The sequence below is a fragment of the Mauremys mutica genome, chromosome 19, assembly GCF_020497125.1.
Source record: "Mauremys mutica isolate MM-2020 ecotype Southern chromosome 19, ASM2049712v1, whole genome shotgun sequence".
Classification (NCBI taxonomy): Eukaryota; Metazoa; Chordata; order Testudines; family Geoemydidae; genus Mauremys; species Mauremys mutica.
Window position 1 is genome coordinate 22925389 of NC_059090.1, and position 25657 is coordinate 22951045.

Below are 25657 nucleotides of genomic sequence, written 5' to 3' on the forward strand. Positions count from 1 at the left end.
CTGGCGCTAAAATAACAGTCCTATAAACCCCTATTTAAGTCAAGAACAGATACACGTACAATTTAGAAAGTGGCTTAATCATATTCTGGAGGGATCATCTTTTGAAGCAAGAGGATATTTCAGTCTGCAGACCTAGTCACATTCCTTGACCTCTATGGAGACTGCTAATATGAATATGAACTGTGCTGGTTATTTTTGTGACATGGAACCACCATGACACGGAACTCATTTCACACAGGCTGAACAGTTGTCAGATCTTAAAAATGTTTGGCTACTAGCTACATTTGTCTTAGCTTACATTTCTCAACTTTTTTCTTTCCGAGGCCCATCCCAACATGCTATAAAAACTCCATGACCCACCTGTGCCACAACTGGTTTTCTGCATATAAAAGTCAGGGCAATTGCCTGAGACCACAGGGGCCCACACAAAGCTACGTTGCTCAGGATTCAGCTTCAGCCCCAGGTGACAGGGCTCCAGGCCACAGGCTTCAGCCCTATGTGGTGAGGCTTTGGTTCTCTGCCCCAGGCCCCAGCAAGTCTAACACTGGTCCTGCTGGCAGATCCTCTAAAACCTGCTCACGGCCCCCGAGGGGGCCACGGACTCCTGGTTGAGATCCGCTGGACTAGATAACCCTTGCAGTCCTTTCTAATCCTATGGTTCTATTTCAAAACAAGATACCTAACATTTTAGATAGTTCAGACATAAGTGCCCCTTGAGCAGGAGAGAAATGGACCAACACTGGTGGCAAAGTCACTATTTAAACCTCAGTTAGAAATGGTGTAGTGTGTTCTTCTGAGCAATTCTTCTGCATCCCTTTTGAGTAGTCCTTCCATAGGACCCATCTTAAATAGTATCAAATAAAGCATCATGAATCCCGATCTCCTCCTTCCTCAGTTTGCTGCCTGCATGCCCTAATGATTTATGATGAACTAAGTTTATTGCATGCCTAGCAACACTAATGTCAGACCCTAGTCAGTTCCCTGAGGGAATGAGGATGGGAATGTTGAACACAGACACTAATATTTCTTGCTGCCATTTCTCATGACATGCTGATCTATCACAACCACACTTCCAGAAGTACTTTACTGTTACCGATTATATTCCAAGTTCATTTCCATCCTTCGTTAATAACCTTCAGGAGACCAGAATAAAGAGCTGTTCTTTAATATTGTGAACTAAAGAGACAAGTCAATTTCTTATGGTCTTGCGGATGGACCACAGGGATGGAGATTGGTGACCTAGGTACTTTTTCTAAATTCTACAAACTTACCATGTAACTTTCGGTAAGCCGCTTGGTGGTAATGGGGCACATAAAGTGGGACAAAAACCTAACTTCATCCAGTGCATTCAGGTTTACAGTGAAACGGAACTTGGCCTAATGCCACTCACCTGAGGCGTTTCTACTCCTTGATTCATGCCCTTGAGGTTGACCACAGCAACAGTGCCCAAGCTGCTCAGGTATGGTTCCAACTAAGCACATTAAAAGCAAGAATATAAGTTTACATTTCTACCTTACTGATGAGGGAAGGACAACAGTATGAGAACAACAGACTGCAGGCTTCTTTTAAATGTGCTTTCTTCAAACAATCACTTAACATGAGCCACTTTTGCAAATGAAATCTAAATGGACAAGACCTGAATTTACCAGATACTCTCATGTCAAAGTTATCATTCCTGATATACCTCCCCTCATTATCTACTGATTTGTGAGCTTACCTAAGGGTGAAGGAGAATACGGTCTCGAAGACCCTGTGGACAGCCTGCGTCCAACCCCTTGCGCAGTGTCTGCTGGTACTGGTGAACAGGAGCCCATTTTCAGAAAGCCCATGGGGCTGGTATTAGACCGTCTCACCACTGCAGATCTAAAAAGATCAAAACGCAAAACAAACTCTTGACGTTTTAGGGAAGCATATGAAACTGGTACTTATCGAAATATGATTTTAACGAGCCTTAAACTCAACTCTCCACACCAAACATTAGCAGCATTTTATATCCTTTGGTCACAAAGTGGAATCACAACTTTTGACGCGGCTGTAATTTATTACAAATTAGAAGTCATTTACCACAAATGTTCCCAACTTTTAGACAACTCGTTTTACCAGTTCAGACACTAGTTGTAATAGCCTGTGCAATTAAGCCCACAATAGAGCATGGACCCCTGTGAACTCCCATTGCTGCATGCACAATTGAGTGGGAAAGCAGGCAACAGCAACAGACTCCAACACAAATGCTGATCATTAAGGCAGGAAAAGGGAGCTTAGAATATACCCATCAGAAGAGTTTGAAGTACTGGGCCTGGTATGCGGATCAGCTGTTGGGAACAAGTTATTAAAAACAAAGTAAGGCCCTTGCCAAACTGCAGCAGTATAGCCTCAAAATTAGAAATCATGAAAAATCCAGGTAACTGTAAAAAGAAAACTAGGTTGGAAGTTATCTGTCTCTTGAACCTAATGTTCTGGCTCCAGTGAGTACCAAAATAAGATAAATGGGCTGGATAAAGAGTGAAAAGTCTGGGAGTGGACCAGGAAGCAGCAAGTCTAGTTCGCAAGAAGAGCTTTTTATTATTATGAAGCGCCAATTAACAACTCACACACCATAATCTGTCCCTTGATGTTCTAATAAAACAACGCTTGCATTCATCCTATCATTAACATGTGAAATAAGAACAGAAGAACTTATTACTGACATTTCAGTGCATGTCATAATGCTATAGAACATACAAAGAAGGACAAGAGAGCAAGAATTCATCCTTTTACTTACTGAGGCAACATTTTAGAGTGGAAAAAACAAGTATATTCTAGGATTTCTCTACTTCTCTTTACTGAAAAACTCACTACATTGCCAGCCATCTAACTGCAGATTGTGATGAACTAATACACTGTAGTCATTCAAAAGTCTGTTTTGAATTATTCCGTGCAAAACAATTAAACTCTTCGTATAATTCAGCTTACACAAATGTAACTCTGGTAGTAATTTACTATGCAAGAAAGCAGGCCATCTTTTAGTGTATAAACACAAAGGAAGGCCAAGAGAAAAAGGAATAACTCACCTCGGTGATCCATGGGGGTTTGACACAGGGCTGGCAGTAGATGTGAGATTCTGCTCTATACGCTGATAATTCCGCAACTGAGTGGGAACCGGAATAGGTGCCGTTTCGCTGCGTGGGGATACTGAAGGCTGACATTGTCTGAAGTTGGGAGGTATTGAGAGAGGAAATGACTGCTGGTAAGTGGGTCTCTTGCTAATTTGTACCATTGTTCATATTTAAAGAAAATCCCAGAAAGGCAAATAAACTCCAGTTCTGCAGAGCATGTAGACAACAAAGTCTGCAGTTTATCCAAGTTTGGCTCAATCACTTACAAAGCAAGATCAAGACCAGTATGCCATTAATGAGCTTCTCTTACACTGGCCTTCTGAGTGCAGAGAACTGCAACACTAACTGGTAGAATCAATCATGCAGCACAGTCTGCAGATCAGCAGAACTCCATTCCTTCCAGTCAGCCTCCTCTGTTCACTACCTTTCAAAACAAAGTGGTTCTAGGAAAACCCACTGTGTAAAGAACAGGAAGTTCAAGAGCAAAATTGACTGGAATGTTTACAAAAGCTACTAAGGCACAATCCGAGATTTCCCAAGAGACATTGTGAATTCATTAAAAAAAAAAACGTTATGTAATCAACTCCTACGTGCACAAAATGACCAAAACACCACACCTGAGCACTAAACCATTTCATCAAGCTGCAGATGAGTTTTATGTACTTCAGCTAATAAGTGTCAGTGACTTCTCTCTCAAAGTTAGTTTTGATAAGTGGATCAACTTTCTCCATGATAAGAATTTAACCAGTTATCACCAATTTCAAGTAAAAACATAACTTAAGCACAGTTTCCAATTAACAGATTCCTCCAAGGAAGACAAGATATCCTACCTGGTCCCTCATACAAACTACCAACCTCAGAGAGAGAAAAATTATCGGAAGGATTGCAAATCAAACCATTTTTACAAGCATTGTGTGATTGATATTTAATTTCAATCATTTTCTAATTTATAATGCATTAGTTTATATTAAAAATTGATTCATAGCTTTTCTTCTATCCAGGACAAAGGTAACTTGTGAATATAAAACCTGTTCAAGTTTGTTTTGTCTTTTTAAAATAAAATTTTAATTTATGTCCTCTTTAAGGTCTTTTTTCTGTCTTAGATGCTGTCTCCCTCCTGTCCCCCATGGCTCTCTCATTCTTCCACTTGGATAACTAGTGTGTAAAACATGCCAGCCTGTATTCGGTATTCTGCTTCAGCAGATGAAGACAAACTACCTAAATGCACCAAATTTTATGTAACATCTTGAAGTCCTCCATTCCCCAAAAAACCCCAATGCTTTCACACTGATGAAGAAAGCACTGGTGATTCTAGACTAACGACTCTCACGCTTTACTGAATTTTACTAATAGCAAACCAAACCACAGTACAGGAGAAAACATTGAGTTATTCAGCTGTTGGGGAAATTGATACATATATGCCAAACTTAACAGTATTTTTCTAGAATGTACTTCCTTTGGCTAACCCTATTGCCAAAGCAATGCTCCTACTCTTTTCCGATATTGGTTTCTCACCTTTATAAACCGAAATCCCTCAGCAAGTTTTATATACCAAGAAACTGAAAATCCAGCAGATTACCTCACATACTGGTACTAGTCCTGCATCCCATATGGCTCATAACATTTCTTTCCAGAAGCCAGCTACAGACGACTGAATGAGAAACTCCACACAGATACTCAAGATTGGGAGAAAGGGCCACCTCAGTGTAATCGTAAAAAAGCACAGACTACAAGGACCAACTCTTCTAACCTTGGCCTTAACCCAAGGGTACCTTCATGATGATGTGCCCAAAAAATCAGCCTCAGCCTACCTCACCCCTACAGAGGCAGAAGAGAACCCTTGCTGGGAATCTAGCCTGTGAGCCACAGTGGGAGCAACAGGGGCATAGTTGGGCCCACAAAGGAACTTTAGAGAAGGTAGTGAGAAGAGAAAGAACGCAACAGTGTGAAGCAAAAGGAAGGGGAAAGTAGCAAACAGAGGAACAAAATAGAAGGCAAACTGGAAGGAGGAAAGGACATCCGGGCACTCCTGTGTGGAAGCTAACTCTAATCAGACAGCAAGGGTCCTCCTGAAGTAGTCAATTTCAAAAGAATTTAGAACTATTTTCGTCTTCCAGTTGAACCTTCTGTTCCCTCCTTCCAGAGTTAGATTTGAGCTATTCCACCATGCATGTTCTGGTCTAATGAGATGCTCCTTCAAGGAGCTGCAGAAAACCACTGGAAGAAAGACTCATTGATGGAGCAGAGGAGCAGCCAGTCAGCGTAACAGAAAGCTGAGAGCCGCAAGCAGGCAGAAGTGCCAAGTCATTTATTATTCAGAAAGAAAGTCACTCTCTCAGGGGAAGGAAGTGGCAGACAGAAGTTGACAAAAAGCAACTATTTTACCTACCCATCTCGCTAAAGCTGAAGGAAATGAGCAGTCACCACAACCACTGCCTGGCTTTGGTTCTATTGAAATCTGGATTCTTGATATTATTTTGAAACAGCTGCATTCATTACTTTGCCGTTCCATTACATGAAATACTGCTTCCTTATACAGCACTGATTTCCCATTAACTAAACCTTTTAAGGATCTCATGACTTGCTTTACTCCAACACAGTGAGGCAAAACAAATGGCTAAAACTGTTGTGAAAATACCTCCTAACATAACATGATCTACAACTCCCCTGGGGATGGTGCTTCCTTAATGATAGAGAGCCGTGCCTCCTCTTGCTGCTGTTCAGTGACTAGAAACCATTGTTAATTCAGGAGTTGTTGTAAGCACATTTGAGCAGATAATACTCTGTCAACAGGTTTCTGGCAGGCTGATCAGGCTGCAGAACTCCAGCTCATACTTAAAGAAGTTTCTCAGCTTTGCAACAATTCAGATATTCTGCACCTCATCTGCTGCAGTGGTGAATCTGCCAAAAGACAGTAATGAAACCACAGCTTTAAGGGCCACATGCTGAACATAAGGGCCTAAAGCTTCCGTGCACGGAGGGCAGGCTGTACACAGGCCTCCAGTGGCATGATGGGGGAATGCCAAGAACTGGATGCCCCACGTCTAAATTCCAAGCACCGGAGGAGCAGCAGTTACTATGTCTGTAGCAGTAGCCGGGGTGGTGGCTATGCAGACAGTTCAGGTCATGCTGCTGAGTTGGGTGATGTTCTCTCCCCACCTGACCTCACTCTCTCTTAGTTATGTGCAAAGTTCATTTACTTGGACTTTGTACAGCAAGTTCTTCATTTCACCCTAAAAAAAGTGAGTTGCCCCTTTTTCATCTCCTAAATATTAACGACAAAGTCATTTAAAGTCAACATTGTGACCTATTTCCTTGCTTGTTGTTTCATTGAAGAAACATACAGCTATTCTTGGGAGGACAGTGGAAGCCTACACCCAAAGTCCAACCCTGGGTATGAGTCATACAGTTACACAGTTTAGTAAAATTAATTTAACCAGTCAATCAGAAAAAAAATCATTTCTCCATAGGGCTTAATTATACTTGGTGAAAAATTCATAATTAAACTTTAAATGAATATTTCCCAGCTTGAAAAACAAAATCACCTTGTAGTTTGAACTGTATAAAACCAAAATATCATAACCATCAGTAAAATACACACACTACTTTTTCAACAAACCACATCAAAAGCAGCTTAATATTCTTAACCAGTTTGGCTGTTAGGTCACCTGATACCAGGTCACCTAGTAACCAGACCTAGTCATTCAGAATTTGATCAAGCAGTAATTAAAAAACCTGTAGTTGGAATACCAAACACCTGTTCCTAGCCAGCACAAATAAGTGGCGCTCTGACATTACCAATGTGGAAATGCACCTAAAATACATTTCATAACTTCAATTAACATTAAGTATATGGAAATATACCTGTATCTTATAGAACTGGAAGAGACCCTGAAAGGTCATTGAGTCCAGCTCCCTGCCTTCACTAGCAGGACCAAGTACTGATTTTTGCCCCAGGTCCCTAAGTGGCATCCTCAAGGATTGAACTCACAACCCTGGGTTTAGCAGCCAATGCTCAAACCACTGAGCTATTCCTCCCTTTACAGCATAAACAGGCTTTTAGAATATACTTACAATATTACAAAGTCATTAAAAAAATCAGCTACTCTGTTTCTCTGCCCTTAATACGTATAAGCTCCACCTTTTATATTTAACAGCCCATATGTTATCAAATTTTGCAAACTGCTTTGTGATCAGCAAAAAGGGATAAACTTCTCTTCTTATGACGAGCATTTCTTTAAAAAAAATGCAGTATCATCTTCCCGTAATATTAGCATAAGCCAAGGAAACAGTCAATATCTGCAGTCACTATTTGGATAATCATCCACTTTTTCCCTTGTATCAAAAATAGGATTATGAAATGAATTATTTCATCAAATGACAAATTAAATTCTCCTGTTTAGTACTAATAGAAGCATGGGTACACATGACGTTTTCCAAGTGTCACCAAGTCAAAAAATAATGAATTGCCGGTTGTCATCATCATCATCTGACAAGCTGTACCGAGAACTTTGTCTTCAGTTACAATCGGAGGAAAGTGTTTTGAACATTTAAGTCAGGTATATTGCAAAGCAGAATTCCACATACAGAAAAAGGGATTGTGAACCATCATCTCTTACAGATAGCTAATCAACACACAGATTTCCAAGGTACTGAAGGATGTTGGTGGATCACTAACAATTAAAAACTCTAATGTACGCTAGTATGGCTGAAAAGCCAATGTGCTATCAGCGTACCAGAGAGACAAGGTGGATGAGGTAATACCTTTTATTGGACCAACTTCTGTTGGTGAAAGAGACAAGCTTTCAAGATACAGAGTTCTTCCTCTCATGTCTGTGTAGCTCAAAAGCTTCTCTCTTTCACCACCAGAAGTTGGTCCAATAAAAGGTATTACCTCATCCACCTTGTATCTCTCATATCCTGGGACCAATACTGCACACATCAGTGTACCAGTTTATCAACATTTAACTGCAACAGCCTCCCTTTTTATAGCTCAATAGCTGCTTTTAATGTCCTGAATCCCCAACTGGAGGTCAGTATTGTTTACTACATAATGCTAATCAAACATGTAGACCCATTCTCTGGAGGGCTGTGCCTGGACACATAATGCTGCTGGTAACATTCAGAATTAATCGAAAAACCAAACACAAATTCTCTCTTTCCTCACGGAACTTAATTGGGTGCATCTGAGCCAGAAGTTAATTGAGCAACCTTCTACCGCTAAAACACAGTTAATAGCAAATACTAAAGAAAGATCTTAGATAGTAGCACTATCCTAAATGAGTTTCCAGTAGGCAACAGCAGTAAAAAAACCCAAACCCTACAGCAACAGAGAAATCATTAAAAAGATGGGAGAGCAACTCAATAACATACCTGTTAGCTGAACCAGAAGAATTACTTCGGGTGGAGCTTGAGGATGGTTTCTGTAAAGTTCCTGAGCTTCCAGAAATGGTTAATGGTGACTGCCTGTTAAAACAAGAAGCCACAAACACTGTCACAGAATATGAAGAACTATCTGTAAAAAGAAAAAAACATTTAGCTCTCTGTAGAACTTGCTGATCTCGAGCTACACCTCTACCCCGATATAACACAACCCAATATAACACGAATTTGGATATAACGTGGTAAAGCAGCACTCTGGGGGAGGCGGGGGGGGGAAGGGCTGCGCGCTCTGGCGGATCAAAGCAAGTTCAATATAACGTGGTTTCACCTATAACGCGGTAAGATTTTTTGGCTCCTGAGGACAGCATTATATTGGGGTAGAGGTGTATTTAAATAGTCATACAGTGTTCTACTGGGCATATTCATCTTCCAGTGGACATTCCACACTTAGCAATATAAAATTAAACCAGTCACTGCCAAAATCTAACAACTGTAAAGTTGTGCTAAAATATCAGTTTTAGACTATGAAACTTAGTTCGATAAAACCCAGCACATATACCATCCACACATCATGAAGTCGCTCGAAGCCCGTCTGCCAGCTGCTCCCAATGGCATATCATCTACAGAAAAAGGCAGAGAATAAATTGAAACCACCATAATTTAGTCAAGTCCTGAAAATATATCTTCTATATTCTTGCTTATATGAAATCCTTTTAATGTCTATTACTTTACATACATGCAAACGAAGAAACTTTATCGCCATATTAGCAGCAAGAAATAATATGAACTGCTTCACAGATGATTTCACAAAAGATATCCCAAATCTAACCCAAACTTAAGCTGTTACAGAGAAAGCGGTTCTGTAACAGACTGTTTTTGAAAAGTAATATCAGAAAGATTTTATTCCCAAATTATCCTAATATTTAAGGAAAAGTATAATTAGTTACAGTACAGTATATTAGCACTGCGAAACCTACACCACCGATCTCCAGAAACTCCTTGGAACACAAAACAACTTAACTGAACCAAAGATACTGCACAACATTTTTTAAAAATGGAGACATTTGCAGTGGCATGGGGAAAGCAGGTGATTAAAACAAAACACTAAACATTCATGGCTTATGTTGCCATTATGCAAGTTTAACAAAAATGAAAACACTGAGTACCACGAAACACAGTGTAGAGTATAAGCCTTAAAGAGTCCTGTGGCACCTTATAGACTAACAGACGTATTGGAGCATAAGCTTTCGTGAGTGAATACCCACTTCGTCAGACACACGCGTCTGACGAAGTGGGTATTCACCCACAAAAGCTTATGCTCCAACACGTCTGTTAGTCTATAAGGTACCACAGGACTCTTTGTTGCTTTTTACAGATCCAGACGAACTCGGCTACCCCTCTGATACTTGAGTATAAGCCTTGTGTGAAACTGTATGGTTGTGAAGTCTAGTCTTTCATTGTTTCTTAGCTTGAGACAGTAAGTTGCTGTAGATGGAAGAAAGGCAAGAAACTGAACTTATAAGCTTGACTGGCAATGTTTAGCTGGTCTACGAGTCACATGCTACAGCATGTTCACCCTCAACTGCTAGGACACCTAATGATTCTATGCATCCCTTATTCACAATAGGCTTTTTTTCCCAGTGTTAATAAATCAGAATTCTCTGTAAATTAAAGGACTCTAATTTCAACCACGTGCCATCACTGCTCTTAGGCACTCTGATAAGCAGCACAGAATAAAAGCTAGGATGCTGGGTTATGTGCACAGAAACTAACCCTTCTACTTCTGGTGCACCCCCAATCCTCACTCTTTTACAAATGATGAAATACATTCTGCAATAAACAGAAGGGTATTCGTTGGAAAGAAAACACAATAAAATATCAAGAAACAAGGTCCCAGTATAAATTAAGATAGGTTTGGAGAAAATAAGAGCAACCAACAATAGGATACAAAAATATTTTTAAAACGAGTGTGGGAAGTGTTCTTAAGCATCAAAAGAAAGAAGATTCTTACATGAGTGATCTGAAGAGATGTTGTGTGGAACCAGAACAAAATCATCTGTGTCACAAGAAGAGTTCTTGCTACTGGTGCTGGCGGAATCTTTGGATACCTGAAGATAGTTAGGAGGACCCAATGGTGGGGAAGACAAGTTTTCGTCTTGAATATGCTGCATGTCTGGCAAGGACTGAAGAAAAAGTGAGAATCATAAGTCCAAATAGTTCACGATGCAGGATCTCCGTTTAGAGGGCAGGCTCACAATACAATAGGATGAATGCTACCCTGTGCATAGCTAGCTGGAAAGAATATAGGGGAAAAAAGTAAAGGTGAAAAATATATGCATTTAAATTATAAAAATTCTTCAAAGTCTTTTAAAAATACTAATTTGAATTGTGAGACCCTTTTCAGATGGCAAGGAACCTTATTACTAAATATGTATTAAAGAAAACCTTTTTTGAAAGATATATTGAAGCCAGCTTAGGTGTCGTTTCAGACGGACAATTTCATATTCAGATAGGTAATGGGTACTGACTCTGAAGTTATTCATTCGATCGTCATTCTTCATGGGCCCAGGAAGAGACAGAGGCACTTACTCCAAAAAGGGCTAGAGAACTGATGGCCATCAATCTCTGCCAGCGTAAGGGACCTAGGAGGAGCCCAGAAAGAGGCTATCCAAGGATTACCTGGGAAGCTCATTCACTGTGTTGGATTTCACTCCAGCACAACTAATGATCTGGCACAATCTTTTATAAAAAAGCATGAAGAATGGGAAAGGATTGAAAATCTTTACAAAACTGCTGCACTAAAAGACAGCGGTACTGCTTGCTCTGCTTGTTTTTAAGGTAACTGTTTAGGTTATCAGAGTTGAAATTAAAACACGTTAGAGGAGATTTGACAATTTCTGCCCGCACATAACAGCAAACTGAGGAATATGTTTTTGACAAGGGTTATTCTGGAAGGAAAACAGAGAACTTACGGGAGGAGAAGCAAAACGACAAGGAGAACTTCCACAGGAACTGCCAGATATTGAGCCTGCATACGTGGGCACTGGCACAGGGCAAGCTGGAGGAGGAAGAGAGGATTGAGATTTGATCAGATGAATTTTCAAACAAATTAACTGACAAAAATGCAATGATTTCCTCACTGCTGGCTTTAATTTATAAACACTTCCAGAGCTTGTAAGTACACAGCATGTCCTTGGAAAATGCATTCACACAATGCTACTTAAGACCAGCTGAAATGCCTAAGAAATGCGTAAATGGCAACTACATTTCAACCAAACATGACACTCAGAGATTTCACTGGAGCATGACTGCTGATCTGTGGAAGAGGTTTCAGAAAGAATATGCTACTCAATAGTATATTTATTCTAATATGCCTCACTGATGAGAATAAGTGGAAAAATGCAACTACTTACACTTTTTGACTGTTGAAACCTGATCAAGGAAAGGGTGGTTGAAGAATGCTTCTGCAAAACAAAAGGTGAGAACAAATGTGTGTCAACCTACAAACCATATTAGAATCTGCATTATAGCATACAAGGAAATAAGTGGTTACCCTTCCACAGAATCAATACTTCACGTCCAGAGGCTGAAAAGCTTATAAAAGATTAAAGTCTTCCAGGCTATTTGTTGCTATTACACTTGGAAAGGAAATACAGTCAATAGCTTTAAAGAAGTGGCTTGCGCTGAGAATCAGACTGGATGTTTACGGGACATTTTATGACTCAATGTCAGGGTTGTAAATAACCGATATGTACAAATGGGCAATATTTGCATAGTCACTAACAGATGGGGTTCAGTAACCCTACAGTAATTCAGTTCCGTGTTGCTTATCAGGATGGGAAGCTCCCTTACCTTTGTCACCACTAAGTACTCCCCCTTTTGCAAACCCTCATGTTGTGACCAGCGACTGAATCAAATTAATTTTGAACTCATCAGTGCTACTCCACAGCAGCATGAGGCATTCTCTGTTCCACTCCCCAAGGAGCAGAGCATGCTGCCTCTGTAGCTGGTTTCACAGTTTAAAGTGGAATTAACTTAATTTTTCTCAACAATTTGTGCAATGAACTTGAGTAATTCATTGGTTATTGCTTCAACAACAGAAATATTTGAATGTGTCATTAGTAACTGGGTACCCCAAGATATGTTTAATTGCTTTGGTACATCCAGTTTGGTAGCACTTTATAGTTCCAGAAGAGATGGTCAGCTAATTAGACAGGGAAAACGAATCAACTAAGCAAGACAGTCCTAGATCTTTGTGAGCTTACAATTTGCTTAGAGCAATTAAGAAGGAAAAACACAACAATGCTGCTCACTAGACTTAAGCAAGTCTCTCTTTCTGCAACAGCACTTTCTTCAAAAGCCCAATACAAAGAAGTGAGCATAGTTGCTTAATACTGGCAATCTAATGATTAACTTTATCTGAGGATGAGGTGTTCTTGCGGTTGGGTACAGCACCTGCTGTTCCAATCTGTTCTGCTGTGATAGGCAGGATTTCAAATGCTATTTATATTTTAGCAAAACACAAGCAATTCAAATGATCACTCTTCATTCATTTATTAACCATTCTTACCATATTTAGTGCACCCCCCTTTAAAGTCCTTTCTTGGCTGTCAGTGAGCTGAAAAAGACCCCACCCTTGCAGCAAAGGAAGACATGGGATTCTCACCACAAACAGTCCAATGCTCCTTTAACAGCACCAGGGGGAACAGCTCAGTATTGCAGGTCCCCCAAATGTGTTTCAGCAACCACTGCCAGCCACTATTCCCAGATGGCAGTGCTGAAGAGTCAAGTGAAGCACCCACTACAACAGGGCTTCCCTATTGGATATCAGGTGGCCCCCAAAAAACCCAAATCAAAAGTAAGGCGTTAGGTGACAGCTAAGTTATATGCTCACTTTGGCTAGTCCTGTTTGCATTTCATTAATCAATTCAATAACTCATCTGTATCAGAATATCTGATCGGGAAGAAGATTTATAACTTTGTGTTTTAGATTAGTTGTGCATTGTTACTTACTGGTATCATAAAAATCAGCATTTGTGATGTGTTGACTTCTCTCTTAATCCATGTAAATTTACAAATCAACTTCTTCTGAAACAGTCAATATAGTATGTGGTATTTTATCCAGATTTTGGTAAGGGCCAGATTCTGTAAAACTTCCTACTAGGTGCGGCACTTACTCTGAATACTGTTACTGATTTCAACTAGACTAACCACTGTAGTAAAAAACTGCAGAATCAGGCACTTAGCTATTCTGTTATTGATTTTTTGGTCTGAATTAGGTAAAATGCATTTTTGTTTTTTGAGCTATCCTGCGAGAACTCCACTAGCGGAACACAGCAAGAATTAAAAATATTTTTATATGAAGAAAGCCTTAAGAATGTAGTGAAGAATTAAAAGGCCTATTGTGAATATTCTCCTCCCTGGCCTCCTCATTGCACATACACAGGAATGACACAGGCCAAATTGTGATTCAATTTCTATATTTGCATAAATGATATAGAATACCTAGGCTTGCTTGTGCAGTTAAGTTGTGATGGCATAGTTCCACAAGCAGAATCCACAAAGTTGTATTTATTGTGTAGGGAACAAGCAGCACATAAAGCATTCAGATTTCACAAGCTCACAGCCAAGTCTATTACATTTCTGACTGGATTATTTTCTGCTCCTCCTATGCTTTAACAGTCATTGGTAATTCTCTACTAGCACTAATTCTGATCATAAGAAAAATATAGAAATCCGTAAACAAATCATCCCAGGCATAATAGATACTTGGGAACTCATTCTCTGCCGAACACGAACAAAGCTAGTGTTACATCAGTCCTTCATGCCCCTTCTACATATACACACAGATCATATCGGTGTGAGCTCAAACCAGACATGAGCTATATACCACTGTTAAAACAGAGATATGTGTTGATATAGAGCATCATGTATATGCTTTACACGGGAAAGCAAAGAGAGAATCCCCATTTTGTGGAAGCTGTATTTCTCTAATCAAAGTGGTATGGAAAATGTTTTCAGCAAATCTAAAGCCAAAAGAGCACTTTAAGAACAAATTATAAATCACTGTAACATGAAATTTAAGAGTAGCAGCCGTGTTAGTTTGTATCCGCAAAAAGAACAGGAGTACTTGTGGCATCTTAGAGACTAACATATTTATTTGAGCGTAAGCATAAACTCAAATAAATGTGTTAGTCTCTAAGGTGCCACAAGTACTCCTGTTCTTTTTATTAAATTTAAGGTATCGCACAATGAAGGCAGCTGTATCCATTCAAAAACAGTATGCAAACCAAACCAGACAGAAAAGTACAGCTCCTCTGCACGCAGCTACCATGTGACAGCTGGTCAGTGAGAGATATAAATCTGGCCTGGCAGAACAAGGGTTTAGTTGGAAACATTCCCCAACAATTACAGAGGACAACTAGACATTAGAAAAGAAATGCTATAAATAGTACACCAGCTCACTATTTCAATGCTTTTCTTTTTTAATTAACAACATTTAAATGCTTACAGGTTGCATAAGGTTTGTTCATGTTTAGAATGATTATTTATGAAATTCCATTTCTTAGAAATAATCATGGATTACGTAAGCAGACCATAAGTAGTTGTTTACCACCTAATAAAATATGACTGGCTGCTCCACACCAACTGTTCTTGGGCACGTACCCAACACTGAAGCAAGCAGCAAGAAGCAATTTAAAAACAGAAGTTGCCCACTCTCAGATGTTTGTTTTCCCTTGACTGCAACAAATTAACACTGAAGAAAAAGACCACAGTTGAAAGTGATCAGTGACATCAATCTACATTTAATAACTGGTTTTAAAAACAACCCAATCAAAGTCATAGATATAGATTTATTTGATTTGTTTTCATATAGACATGAAGACATTCCTGCTAGGTGACTGTGATGTTAATTATCTATTGATTTGTGGATGAGTATCCTGTGTCCACTGAGATGAGTGAGGGGAAAAAAAATTCACCTGTGTCTACACCCAATTAAATCAGATGACTGGAAAATTATACTGAACCTGTACATAAACAACAGGGTTAACAGAGAAAGTAAAAAGCCCCTGGAAATGTTTACAAAAAAATTACATACCAAAGTCCATTCTATCTTTTTGGTTTCTCTGAAGTAAACCCAACAGCAGGTCAGCCAGATATGCTGATGTTTCCCTAGGAATACTGTATACAAGGAGAAAGAGAATCAAATATGCATTAATTTCTAATATTATTACATTCCTACCCAGGAAACTAACATCCTGGAACAATACTGCATCTTCACAACAAATGCTTGACTGCCTTACACAGGACACACATTTGGACTCAGCATGGGCAGTGAAAGGATGGTACAATATGTGCCACAGGCATTACATTACTCCCAAGTCAACACAGCAACATTAAATGTCAATTCCTACTGGGTCCAGGCATCACAAAGGAAAGGAAAGTGGGGTGGCTAACTCATACAATTGTCAAGAGGGAAACAGTGGCCCCAGAACAAAGGTTGTAAGAACTCATCTGGTCAGCAATTAAAGTCAGGCATAAGGGGAATTCATACTTGATAAGCCTGGATTAAACCAACTAAGACTTCTAATTTCAATTTATCAAGGTAAACCCATTCCCCTCTCCCCAGTATTCTCCTGATTATTCAGATTTCTGAGTGGAGATTTCAACTCCACGACCAGAGTTGTGAAGAGACTCCCCCTGCAAATATAGATTTGGGAAAGGCTCTGCCTTTAAAAGTCTTTGGATGAGAACTATACAGTTGGGCCATGTTTTTCAGAAATGACTAGTGATTTAGGACACCTCACCTTGAGAGCCCAACTTGAGGCACTTGAAAGGGAGTAGTGCTCCAAACTTTTAGAAAAACAGGCCCCTTTAATATGTCTTCAGTTGGGCACCCAAGAACTGAGGCACCCAAAAATCACTAGTTACTTTTGAATCTCTTTGCCTTGATCTCTGGAAGGGTGTCAAATATACACCAGTAGCTAATAAGTGCCTTACTGTAGGTTAGTAGAAGTGGGGAGACACCCTTTGATTTGGCATTTTGATGCCACAGTTCAGACAACAAAAACAAATGAAAAACAAAATAAAGCCAAGATGAAGAACTTCACAATGTGTTATGCTCTGAAACAGTTCCCAAAGCAGCACATAGTCCCTGTTTGTCTCCATGATTTATATAACAAACCTGCTTTAAAAAAAACCCCCAAAAAACCAACTGTTGTCTGTCAGCCCTGCAAACTGAAGCGGAGATCTGAGAGTCAAGCTGGGTGCTCTTTCTGGTTTGTTCATCAGTAAAACACTCTGAAAATGGAACTTAATTAACAATTCTGCTGTTCCTACTCGCCCCAGCCTGGGCTGGCTTGCTACAACCAGACTACACCCAGAAGTTGTATTGGCTGTGCAGAACTAACAGGAGTAGTAAAAACATATTTGTCACTGAAGTCAGTAGATATGATTTGACAGACCCATATAGCAGATGTTTTGGGTGAGGTGGTTCCTTTTTTATATAGTCACTTTGGGAAATCGTAACTGTATTTTAAAAGAGACGTAACCATCCAAATCACTTGATTTCTATAGATATAAAATTACTATACAAAATATACATACCTAGGAATCAGATTCCTGTTTTTTTCATAAAACATTCTCAAGTCTTGAGGACTATTGGCCTGTCAAATAAAAATGTGAATTTGTTTAAAAACTCACTTCAGCAGTGAGAATAGCCTTCCCACATGTTTATGCACATGAGCACAAAAAAGGAGACTTGGCCAATTCAAGTGCATATGCGTAAAGAGGCTTACAGTATCATAAGGGAGATATGAGCTCAGAACTGACTTTACCGAGCATCCTTAGGCACATGCATCCCAGACTGCACATTCAGATCTCTAAAGGACTGAGTGTGAGCCACCCTTCTCTTCTGAGTACCCACAGCCACCTGGTCCTTGAAGCAATATCAACAACAGACTAAGATGACATTATGAATCCTAATCCTCATGGCTGGCTGGCAGTTCCACAGCCATGTGGATGAAAGATCCACAGCCATGTGGATTCATCTGCTCCTGTCAGATGAAAATGACCAATCAAATGAGAGGCAGGGAAAGTAAGTCTTACCTGAAAAGGTGGCTTCCCAACAAGACACTGATAAATCACAGTTCCTATACTCCACAGGTCTGCCTTGGCATCGTAGTGTTGCGACATAATAACCTCAGGAGCCTGGAAAATACAGGAAAGTTACAGAAGAGATTATGAAAAACTGGCAGCCACAATGTTACAAATCAAATCGTTAATATTTATCTCACTGCAGCAGGATCAGCCCACAAATCAAACTGCAGTAATAGAATGTCCAGTTTACTGCAACAAGGTCAATATTTTGATAAGATAAAAATTAACATTTTAGTCTGTACCACTGTATGACTTCAGACACCAGACTGTTTACTTTTTAAACTCTGAACACCTGCATTCTTGGAGGAAAAAAAAAAGTAAATCTTGGTGGTATTAATATAGGAAAAGGAGGCAATTTGTATGCATGGAGGTATGCCAAATGATTAATACCTTATTCTTATACAGTGCTTTTTAACAGAAGATCTCAAGTGCTTTACAAAGAAAGCAGTAAGTATCACCACCACCACTGTACAGATGGGGAAACTGAGGAACCTATAGGTGGAATGACTTCTCCAAGGTTACCCCACAGGCTAGTGGGACAGCCAAAAACAGAATTCAGGTCTCCTGAGTCCCAATCCAGTATTTTATCCACTAGGCCACACTGCCTCAGAAAGACAAAAGGCAATTAAAGTGAAATTGCTATCTGGAGTTATGAGTATGAAGGGAGAATACATAAGTGCCATTTTCATTCCAACTACTGAAATAATTGTTTGTTTACTCCAAGTCTTCTTCCAATGTTTGCATTCTAGCCATTTTCCCTTTCTCCCACTCCATGACCCTTCTTATTCCACAGAAACTGGGAATCAGGCAATGCCCTACTTCAGAAAACAATACCAACAAGTATAAACTCAACTAGTATGCAAGCTTACAGATTAGTTTCTAGTGCATCAAGAATTATGCAAGAACCAGCATGTCTCATAACCCATAATATCAACACAGATACCATGGCCAGTTTTAATTTACCAGAATATTTCTTCACTGCACTGCTAAAGAAATGCTCAGTTTTCCCCTCAGTTTAACAATCATGACCTCCAGACCTCAAAACAGCATATGCTGAAGAGATAGTAGAAAAGTAAACTGTATGCTCCCCTTAACATCCTCCTCATTAAATAGCATGCACTCGCCTGTCTCCAAATCCTATTTCTTTGATAACAATGTATCAAATACAGAATGTAGTTTAAAATATTGTCACTCACCATATACATAGGGGACCCACACAAAGTGGCAGCCATCATGTTACTATGCAGGTAACGAGCAAAACCAAAATCAGCTGTTTAAAGAAACACATGTCATTGAAAAGAAAAATAATGCTTAAACCTATGCAGTCTATGATGGATTTATCTTTCGTTATCTACTGTAATCACAAGTTAAGAGTGAAAAGTAAGTGCAGCATTGTCATAAAATGCCAGCTTAGTGGAGAAGCAGAAGGCTGTGTATAAACTCAAAGAGAAGCAAACAGGAGCAATGCACCAACCTCCCTAACAGCAAGCCAAGAAATAGCAGCAGCAGCAGCAGCATTTGTACAAATTGCTACTCAGCCAACTCTCCAGCTGCAGACTTCGCTTTTGGCGTCAGCAGGAAAGGATTAAACACAGTAGCTAAATATAAATGGTTCATTAAGAGTGATGAATACACAGTCTGCTTAATTAAAATCACTCAGGTAAAAGTTTGGAAATTTAAATTTCAGATGCCTGAACCTTTCTGCACAAACAAGAAGGTTGGAGAATTGTCAAACATGGTGGCAAGGGGAGTAATTTTGCCTTTTCTGTACTGATTAGAAGACAGGAATGAATTTATTGGAATGAGCCATATACCTCAGATACCTCATTTTCAACAACAGAATGCATCATAAAAGAAACAAATTAAATACAAGATATCTGTTTCAATGGAAACTCACTGCCCTAATTCCTTGAGATAGAACATTTTTAGAAATTCAGTCAGGGTAAGGTCAAAACAGTTCATATCCCATGTCAATTACAATACCAAACCCCTTCCTACCAAAAATACACCAAAAACTACATCTAGAACCTTTTTAAAAAGAAGTCTTAGGAGTCCTCCCACCACAAGGCCATTCTGAATTATGAACAAACTGCTGATTCTCACACATTCTGAAATGGGCTAAAAATTTTAAAGTTTTTAAAACTACAGCAAACCAAAGATTTATGGTCTCTCAATTAAAATAGTTTAATATTAGAACCATTAATCAGCATGATTTTTTAACTGTTTCTTCAGGATACCTGTTTGATAAAATTTAACCAAAAAGTTCATTATAATTCAAGTTTCTTAATACTGGGGACCCATCTTCTAGCATAGATTTCTATTCTCCAGGTTTGTGTGTGATTTGCAGCAATGTAATGAACATAAACTCCTAAAGCAGAACCTTTCATTCTACTGCACTATAAAGTCACAATTGAGCGGATTTCACTGTATTTGAAGTTTACCTTTTAAGGAAAAAAAGAATTTACCTATTTTGATTCGTATGCCACTGACGCTTGACTTCCTACGACTTGCGTAAGACAACAAGATGTTCTGTGGTTTAAGATCCCTATGAATTATTCCCTTACTATGTAGGATACGCATAGCAGCTGCAATCTGCTGGAGGAAAACTCGGATGGTGTCTTCACTAAGTGTTCCTTTAGCTGAAAATACATATATTTAAACACATGAGAAAGTAAACACCACCTGTATTTATCTTGAGCAAAATGGAATAAATCTAACACCACTGAGCTGCACTGAAAGTCTGAAAGAAAGCCAAACAGGTAACATTCCTGCATTCAATCAATAAAAATGGTATTTTAAAGCTTTTCTATAAATGCATAATCCCCAATTACACATTCAATATGCATTTCCACAGCTTTAGTACTAGTGATATTTTTGAGTTATGTGTATTTACAGTAGTCTACTCAGCTTTGTGGCATTTTGATTGTAAAGCTTGTCATCGTCACTGCAGAATGCTGCTCTGAGTCATCTAAAAACTATAGAACTACAGGAGGCAAGCAACAGGAAAACAGTTTACTAAACATTTACTTAGAATTGCACAAGTATAAAAGATGTGCAAGACCATGCTGTCAATAGTAAACCGTAAATCTCTTCTCTCTTTTAATTAAGTTACATTCCATACAAGCAGCTAAATTATGCTGGAAATAACATTCATATATGACAGCTGTGCTTCAAAGAAAATAAACCAATGTTTTTGTGTAGCTCTTAGAAAGGTGTTAGATGACTTGTGCAGGAACATACGGTGCAGTATGAGAAAATATGTAGCTTTTTAAAAAAAAACAATTGACTTCAAGGGGAGTTCGATCGGACCATAAGTTTAGTTTTTCCAATCATTTCAATGGAAGCTAGATCATGCCCTTAGTATACACAGATGCAGTAACAGCAGCTGTTAGTAAACAAAAATCCATTCCACACAAAAAGATATAAAGAATGTGACAAGGATTTAAAAAAAAAAAAAAGTAACTTTCCAGGGAAGGATGATTTATTTCTCCCCAAAGAGAAGACCTTTTTTAAAAAATAAACTCATGTCATGATTCTGAATCTTGCGTCATCGCCCTGGGCAGAGGCACACAGGAGGGTGAAATCTCTCACTAGTAAAACAAAAGTGCCTTTTTCCCACAAAGCCTCATTATCCAAGTAATTCAGCAAATTTCTAGAGGCAATTCCTAGAAAAGGGAGTGGGAAGAATCAAAACAAGATCAGTGGCACCACAGACTCAGTTTTAGAATATAATCTGACAAAAATGTGCACCATGTTACCAAAGTGTTAGGGGAGAACTTTTCTTCTTTCAGCTCTACAAATAATGGAATGTTTTAAATTCAGCTGTTTCAGGTTAAGGACAAAAGGCATGGACAGAACTCTTATAGACTGATCACTTATTTTATTAGCTTTTGGTAGAGTTAGCATTAAAAGAAACATTTATAATGGCTAAAGGACAACTTTTATACAAATGCAAAACCTGAAGATGCAAGCAGAAATAAGAAGTTGGTTTCCAAATTCTTGGAGGTGTGTGTTATAACATAACAAATATAGGAGTTGGAATACTTCTTCCATTAGATTTAAGAACAGCTACCAAACATAAATACAGCCATACTGGGTCAAGATCAATGGTCCATCTAGCCCAGTATCCTGTCTTCCAACAGTGGCCAGTGCCAGGTGCCCCAGAGGGAATGAACAGAACGTGATCCATCCCCTGGCGCTCATTTCCAGCTTCTGGCAAACAGAGACTAGGGACATCCCTGACCATCATGGCTAATAGCCATTGACGGACCTATCCTCCATGAACTTATCTAATTTTTTTTTTGAACCCTGTTATAGTTTTGGCGATCACAACATTCTCTGGCAATGAGTTCCACAGGTTGACTGTGTGTTGTGTGAAGAAGTACTTCCTTTTGTTTTAAACCTGCTGACTATTAATTTCATTGGGAAATTTCACTGGAAAGACTATTCAGTAGAAACAGATGGTGGCAGTGTAACTTTATATCAGAAAGTGGAGCAACTGATGGGATTTCATTGGGTTCATACAGTGATCCATGTTGCTAACCAAAAAACCATAACCTCCTGACCTAACATTAACAGTAAGTTTCACCATCTTAAAGCATTTTCTCCTAATTCAGCCATATAGGAGCTCAAATCTCTGATATCCTATGTGCTTGGGCATCACAAAATAAACTTAAATATCCTGTTACTTAACCAGAAACAGTAAATTATATTGCCCTCACATACAGGATTGTAACAGTTTTTCCCATTGCTTTCTGTTCTGGGGAGTCTTGCATGCTAAGCAATAGTCCAAAAAGGAAAGTCAGTCCCCAAAACATAGCCTCATTAAATCCTCCTCGAGGCACAAGCACCTCCTTATGTTTGGAAACTGAGTTGATTAACAAACTGGGTGCAACATATCTAGAGTTTGTTTAAAACAGAAATCACTTAAGATATTCAACATTAGCTGCTTTACTGTAACAGTGAAATTTGAAAAGCAGGACATTCAGTGACCACATTCAGTGTCAACATTTATGAAATTACATTAGAGATATTACACAAATACACATAAAAATATGTACATCAGAAGCAAAAAAGAAATACTGATGGATTTTACAACTGTAGAATATGTTTAGCATGACAGTATACTAATAGAGAAACATGGTAATCAAATACCTTGTAAGTAATCTGCCAAGTCTCCACCATTGCAATACTGTTGAAAAGAAAGGAAAGGCTGGTACTCAAAATGTAGATGTCTGAATGTTCACTCCATTCATTAGATGTTAATTTTCATTTCTTATATGTTTTTTCCTAATAAAATCTAGAAAATCTTTTCCATCTGTTTGACTTTAATATTATTTTTGTTAATTATTCATAGTTATTAATTCTGGTGTGTAATGGAAACATTCCATTAAGAATTATGGTATTGTGAACAGAAACACTGCATAATTTATAGAACACATACAATTACTGTTGTCTTTAACAGTGCATATGAAATTAATGATCCAGCTTTCAGATTTATAAATTTCAGCCAGCCAAGGTTATATTGCAGTTATATCTGCTTAGTCAATCCATTTTTATAGCACTTTTTTAAATGAAGACTAATTCAAATCCAGTTAAACAGAAACATACACAAACACATACCTCCATTACCAAGAAGACACAGTTGGACATTTCCTGAAAGAAAAGCACAATAAATCTCATTTAGGGTGATGACAAGATAGGGCCTTCAAAACAAAACCAACCAAACAAAAAACCCTTACACTAACCAAATGTAGTATTAGATTTTCAATTAACTGAAATGACCTCACTCGAAATTATTACATTTTAGTGTAATAACTGATGTTCCTAAGTCTTCATACAACAGGCATTAAAGATTTTACTTTTAAAATTGTATATTAGTTCTCATGAAGATTGCCAGACAAATCATCAAAGAGTGAATCTCTAGCCATACAAAATGCACGGCAAAGAGAGCAACAGTGTGACCGTCATTCACATATTGTCCCTTTAGCCTTCATACCTATTCAGTACCTTAGCCAACTCTACATTAATAAAGGACCAATCAGGTGTCCACCCCATATTTGGCTACCTCTTCAACTAGACACCGGTCCAACCAATCAGGCATTAGATGGCATTTGTTGTTTTTTAACATCCTGGGTCAAATTTGATCTAGTGACAAGGCAAAAGGTGTCCTAAGATTTTCCAGAGCCAGCCAATCCCCTGTAAGAGGGATTTCAAAGTAAGGTTCCCTGCTCCTTGGCCAAACAAGCATTGCTCCTGCCACTTGAAAAACTGAAGGTCAATCAAGAATCACACATCAGTTTGCCAAATGCCTGCAATAAACTGGATACCCAAATGTACTATCAGACTTGCAGGGTACTTAATCCGGCTCCTTGTATACTTCTGGAAATTATCTCCCCAATGAGTCATTGGCTGAGGCATGCTCCAGACATGGAGTTAAGCATCTCACCTCAATGCTACAATTTGATATGGCAGCCCTAGTGAGAGTTTCCAAGCTTCTGACCTCTTCCAACTCATTTGGAACTGGGACTCCCAGTCTGAATATAGGGTAAGAGTTATTCAAAGGCTGATTAGCTAACCCCCAACCGTAAACTGTGCGTACCCTTCACAAGCCTGACTGCAATCTTTCCTGATTTTAAGTGTGGAAATAAGAACGTGGACTTTTTATGCACCAAAGATTCTTTTTTAACCTAAGAGAAAGTCTGCTCATCTGTACCAACAGCCTACACAAATTGTATGCATTGGTAACAGTGCACTGCAGCACTCAGATTTCTATATTGATTCATTTTTAATTTTCTAACATATGGCTATAGGGCCACATGTGTTCCATAGTATTTATATACAGTCAAAACTCAGCCCTTGTCTCAGAGTTTGCATTCTAACTGGGTAACAGTAGACAGAATGCATGAGGAGTCAGGGGGAGCTAGGAGGAGGTAACAAGTGAGAGGGAGAAAAGCACACACAAAATAAAGTTATGGTTCTTCTTAAGTGGGACAATACATTCAATCCCTATATAATGGAACTCAAGTTAACATAAGAGAGGGGAGGAAGGGGTTGAAAATTAGTTGGAAGAGGTGGTTTTTGAGGTGTCTGAAGTAGGAGAGGGACGTAGCATACCATACAGGATAAGGCACATTCGGAAGCAGAATTATACACAGTTTGCCTGTACGTACACTAGTGACAAAAGAAGTCAGAAGGGGCACTATACAGCAAAACAGCAGCTGTGAAATTATTCACTTTTTTGTGCTTATATTAAAATCTTCACATATATTGAATCTGAGCATACTGTCAAGAACTTCTATGAAACTATGAAGTGATTTGTCAGGTGTTCATGTTAGCCACCCCTTTTAGCTAAAGGCAATCAAGGCGCTTTTTCTCCAGCTCAGAACACTGAAAGCATTACAGATGTTTGCATCTTGAAGCAAGTTTCTTGGAAAGTTAATCGAGTCTGTTGGAACTAAGGGCTAACTCCCACCAATAAACAACCAATACGGAAGCAGCAGATCAAATTACAAGAAGTTCCCATTTGTTTTGTTGTCTTGGAGCATGTGTGTCCTCTACAAACCACAATGTTTTTTCCAGGAAGGCAATACACTAAGTCAGCTAAACATGTACATTAGGGTTGCCAGGCATCTGGTTTTCGAACAGAACGCCCGGTCGAAAAGGGACCCTGGCAGCTCCGGTCAGCATCACTGACCAGGCCACTAAAAGTCAGGTCGGCGGTGCAGCGGGGCTAAGGCAGGCTCCCTGCCTGCCCTGGCTCTGCGCAGCTCCTGGAAGTGGCGGGAATGTCCTGCTCCTAGACACAGGAGCAGCCACGGGGGCTCAGCGTGCTGCCCTAGCCTCGAGCACCGGCTTTGCAGCTTCTATTGGCTGGGAACCCTGGCCAATGGGAGCTGTGGGGGTGGCGCCTGTAGGCAGCATGCAGAGCTATCTGGCCACATTTCCGCCTAGGAGCCGAAGGGGGGACATGCTGCCACTTCTGGGAGCCGCATGGAGTTTGCCTTAGCCCCGCTGCGTCA

The 25657-nt window shown here is 39.3% G+C and overlaps 1 protein-coding gene across 1 annotated transcript in view; it reads right to left on the reverse strand.

Moving 5' to 3' along the window:
- The window catches only part of ULK2 (unc-51 like autophagy activating kinase 2), a 51840-nt gene that overhangs the window by 12259 nt on the left and 13924 nt on the right, over nt 1–25657 (reverse strand). Inside the window, exons 4-18 of the mRNA XM_044993883.1 lie at nt 23259–23291; nt 22791–22827; nt 20102–20275; nt 18833–18906; nt 17586–17687; nt 17085–17143; nt 15577–15659; nt 11891–11941; nt 11450–11535; nt 10489–10660; nt 9037–9097; nt 8469–8561; nt 3051–3188; nt 1718–1863; nt 1391–1471 (exon numbers count right to left, since the gene is read on the reverse strand). Of these exons, the coding sequence (XP_044849818.1) occupies nt 1391–1471; nt 1718–1863; nt 3051–3188; nt 8469–8561; nt 9037–9097; nt 10489–10660; nt 11450–11535; nt 11891–11941; nt 15577–15659; nt 17085–17143; nt 17586–17687; nt 18833–18906; nt 20102–20275; nt 22791–22827; nt 23259–23291 (1390 nt within the window). The remainder of the gene's footprint in view (nt 1–1390; nt 1472–1717; nt 1864–3050; nt 3189–8468; nt 8562–9036; nt 9098–10488; nt 10661–11449; nt 11536–11890; nt 11942–15576; nt 15660–17084; nt 17144–17585; nt 17688–18832; nt 18907–20101; nt 20276–22790; nt 22828–23258; nt 23292–25657) is intronic.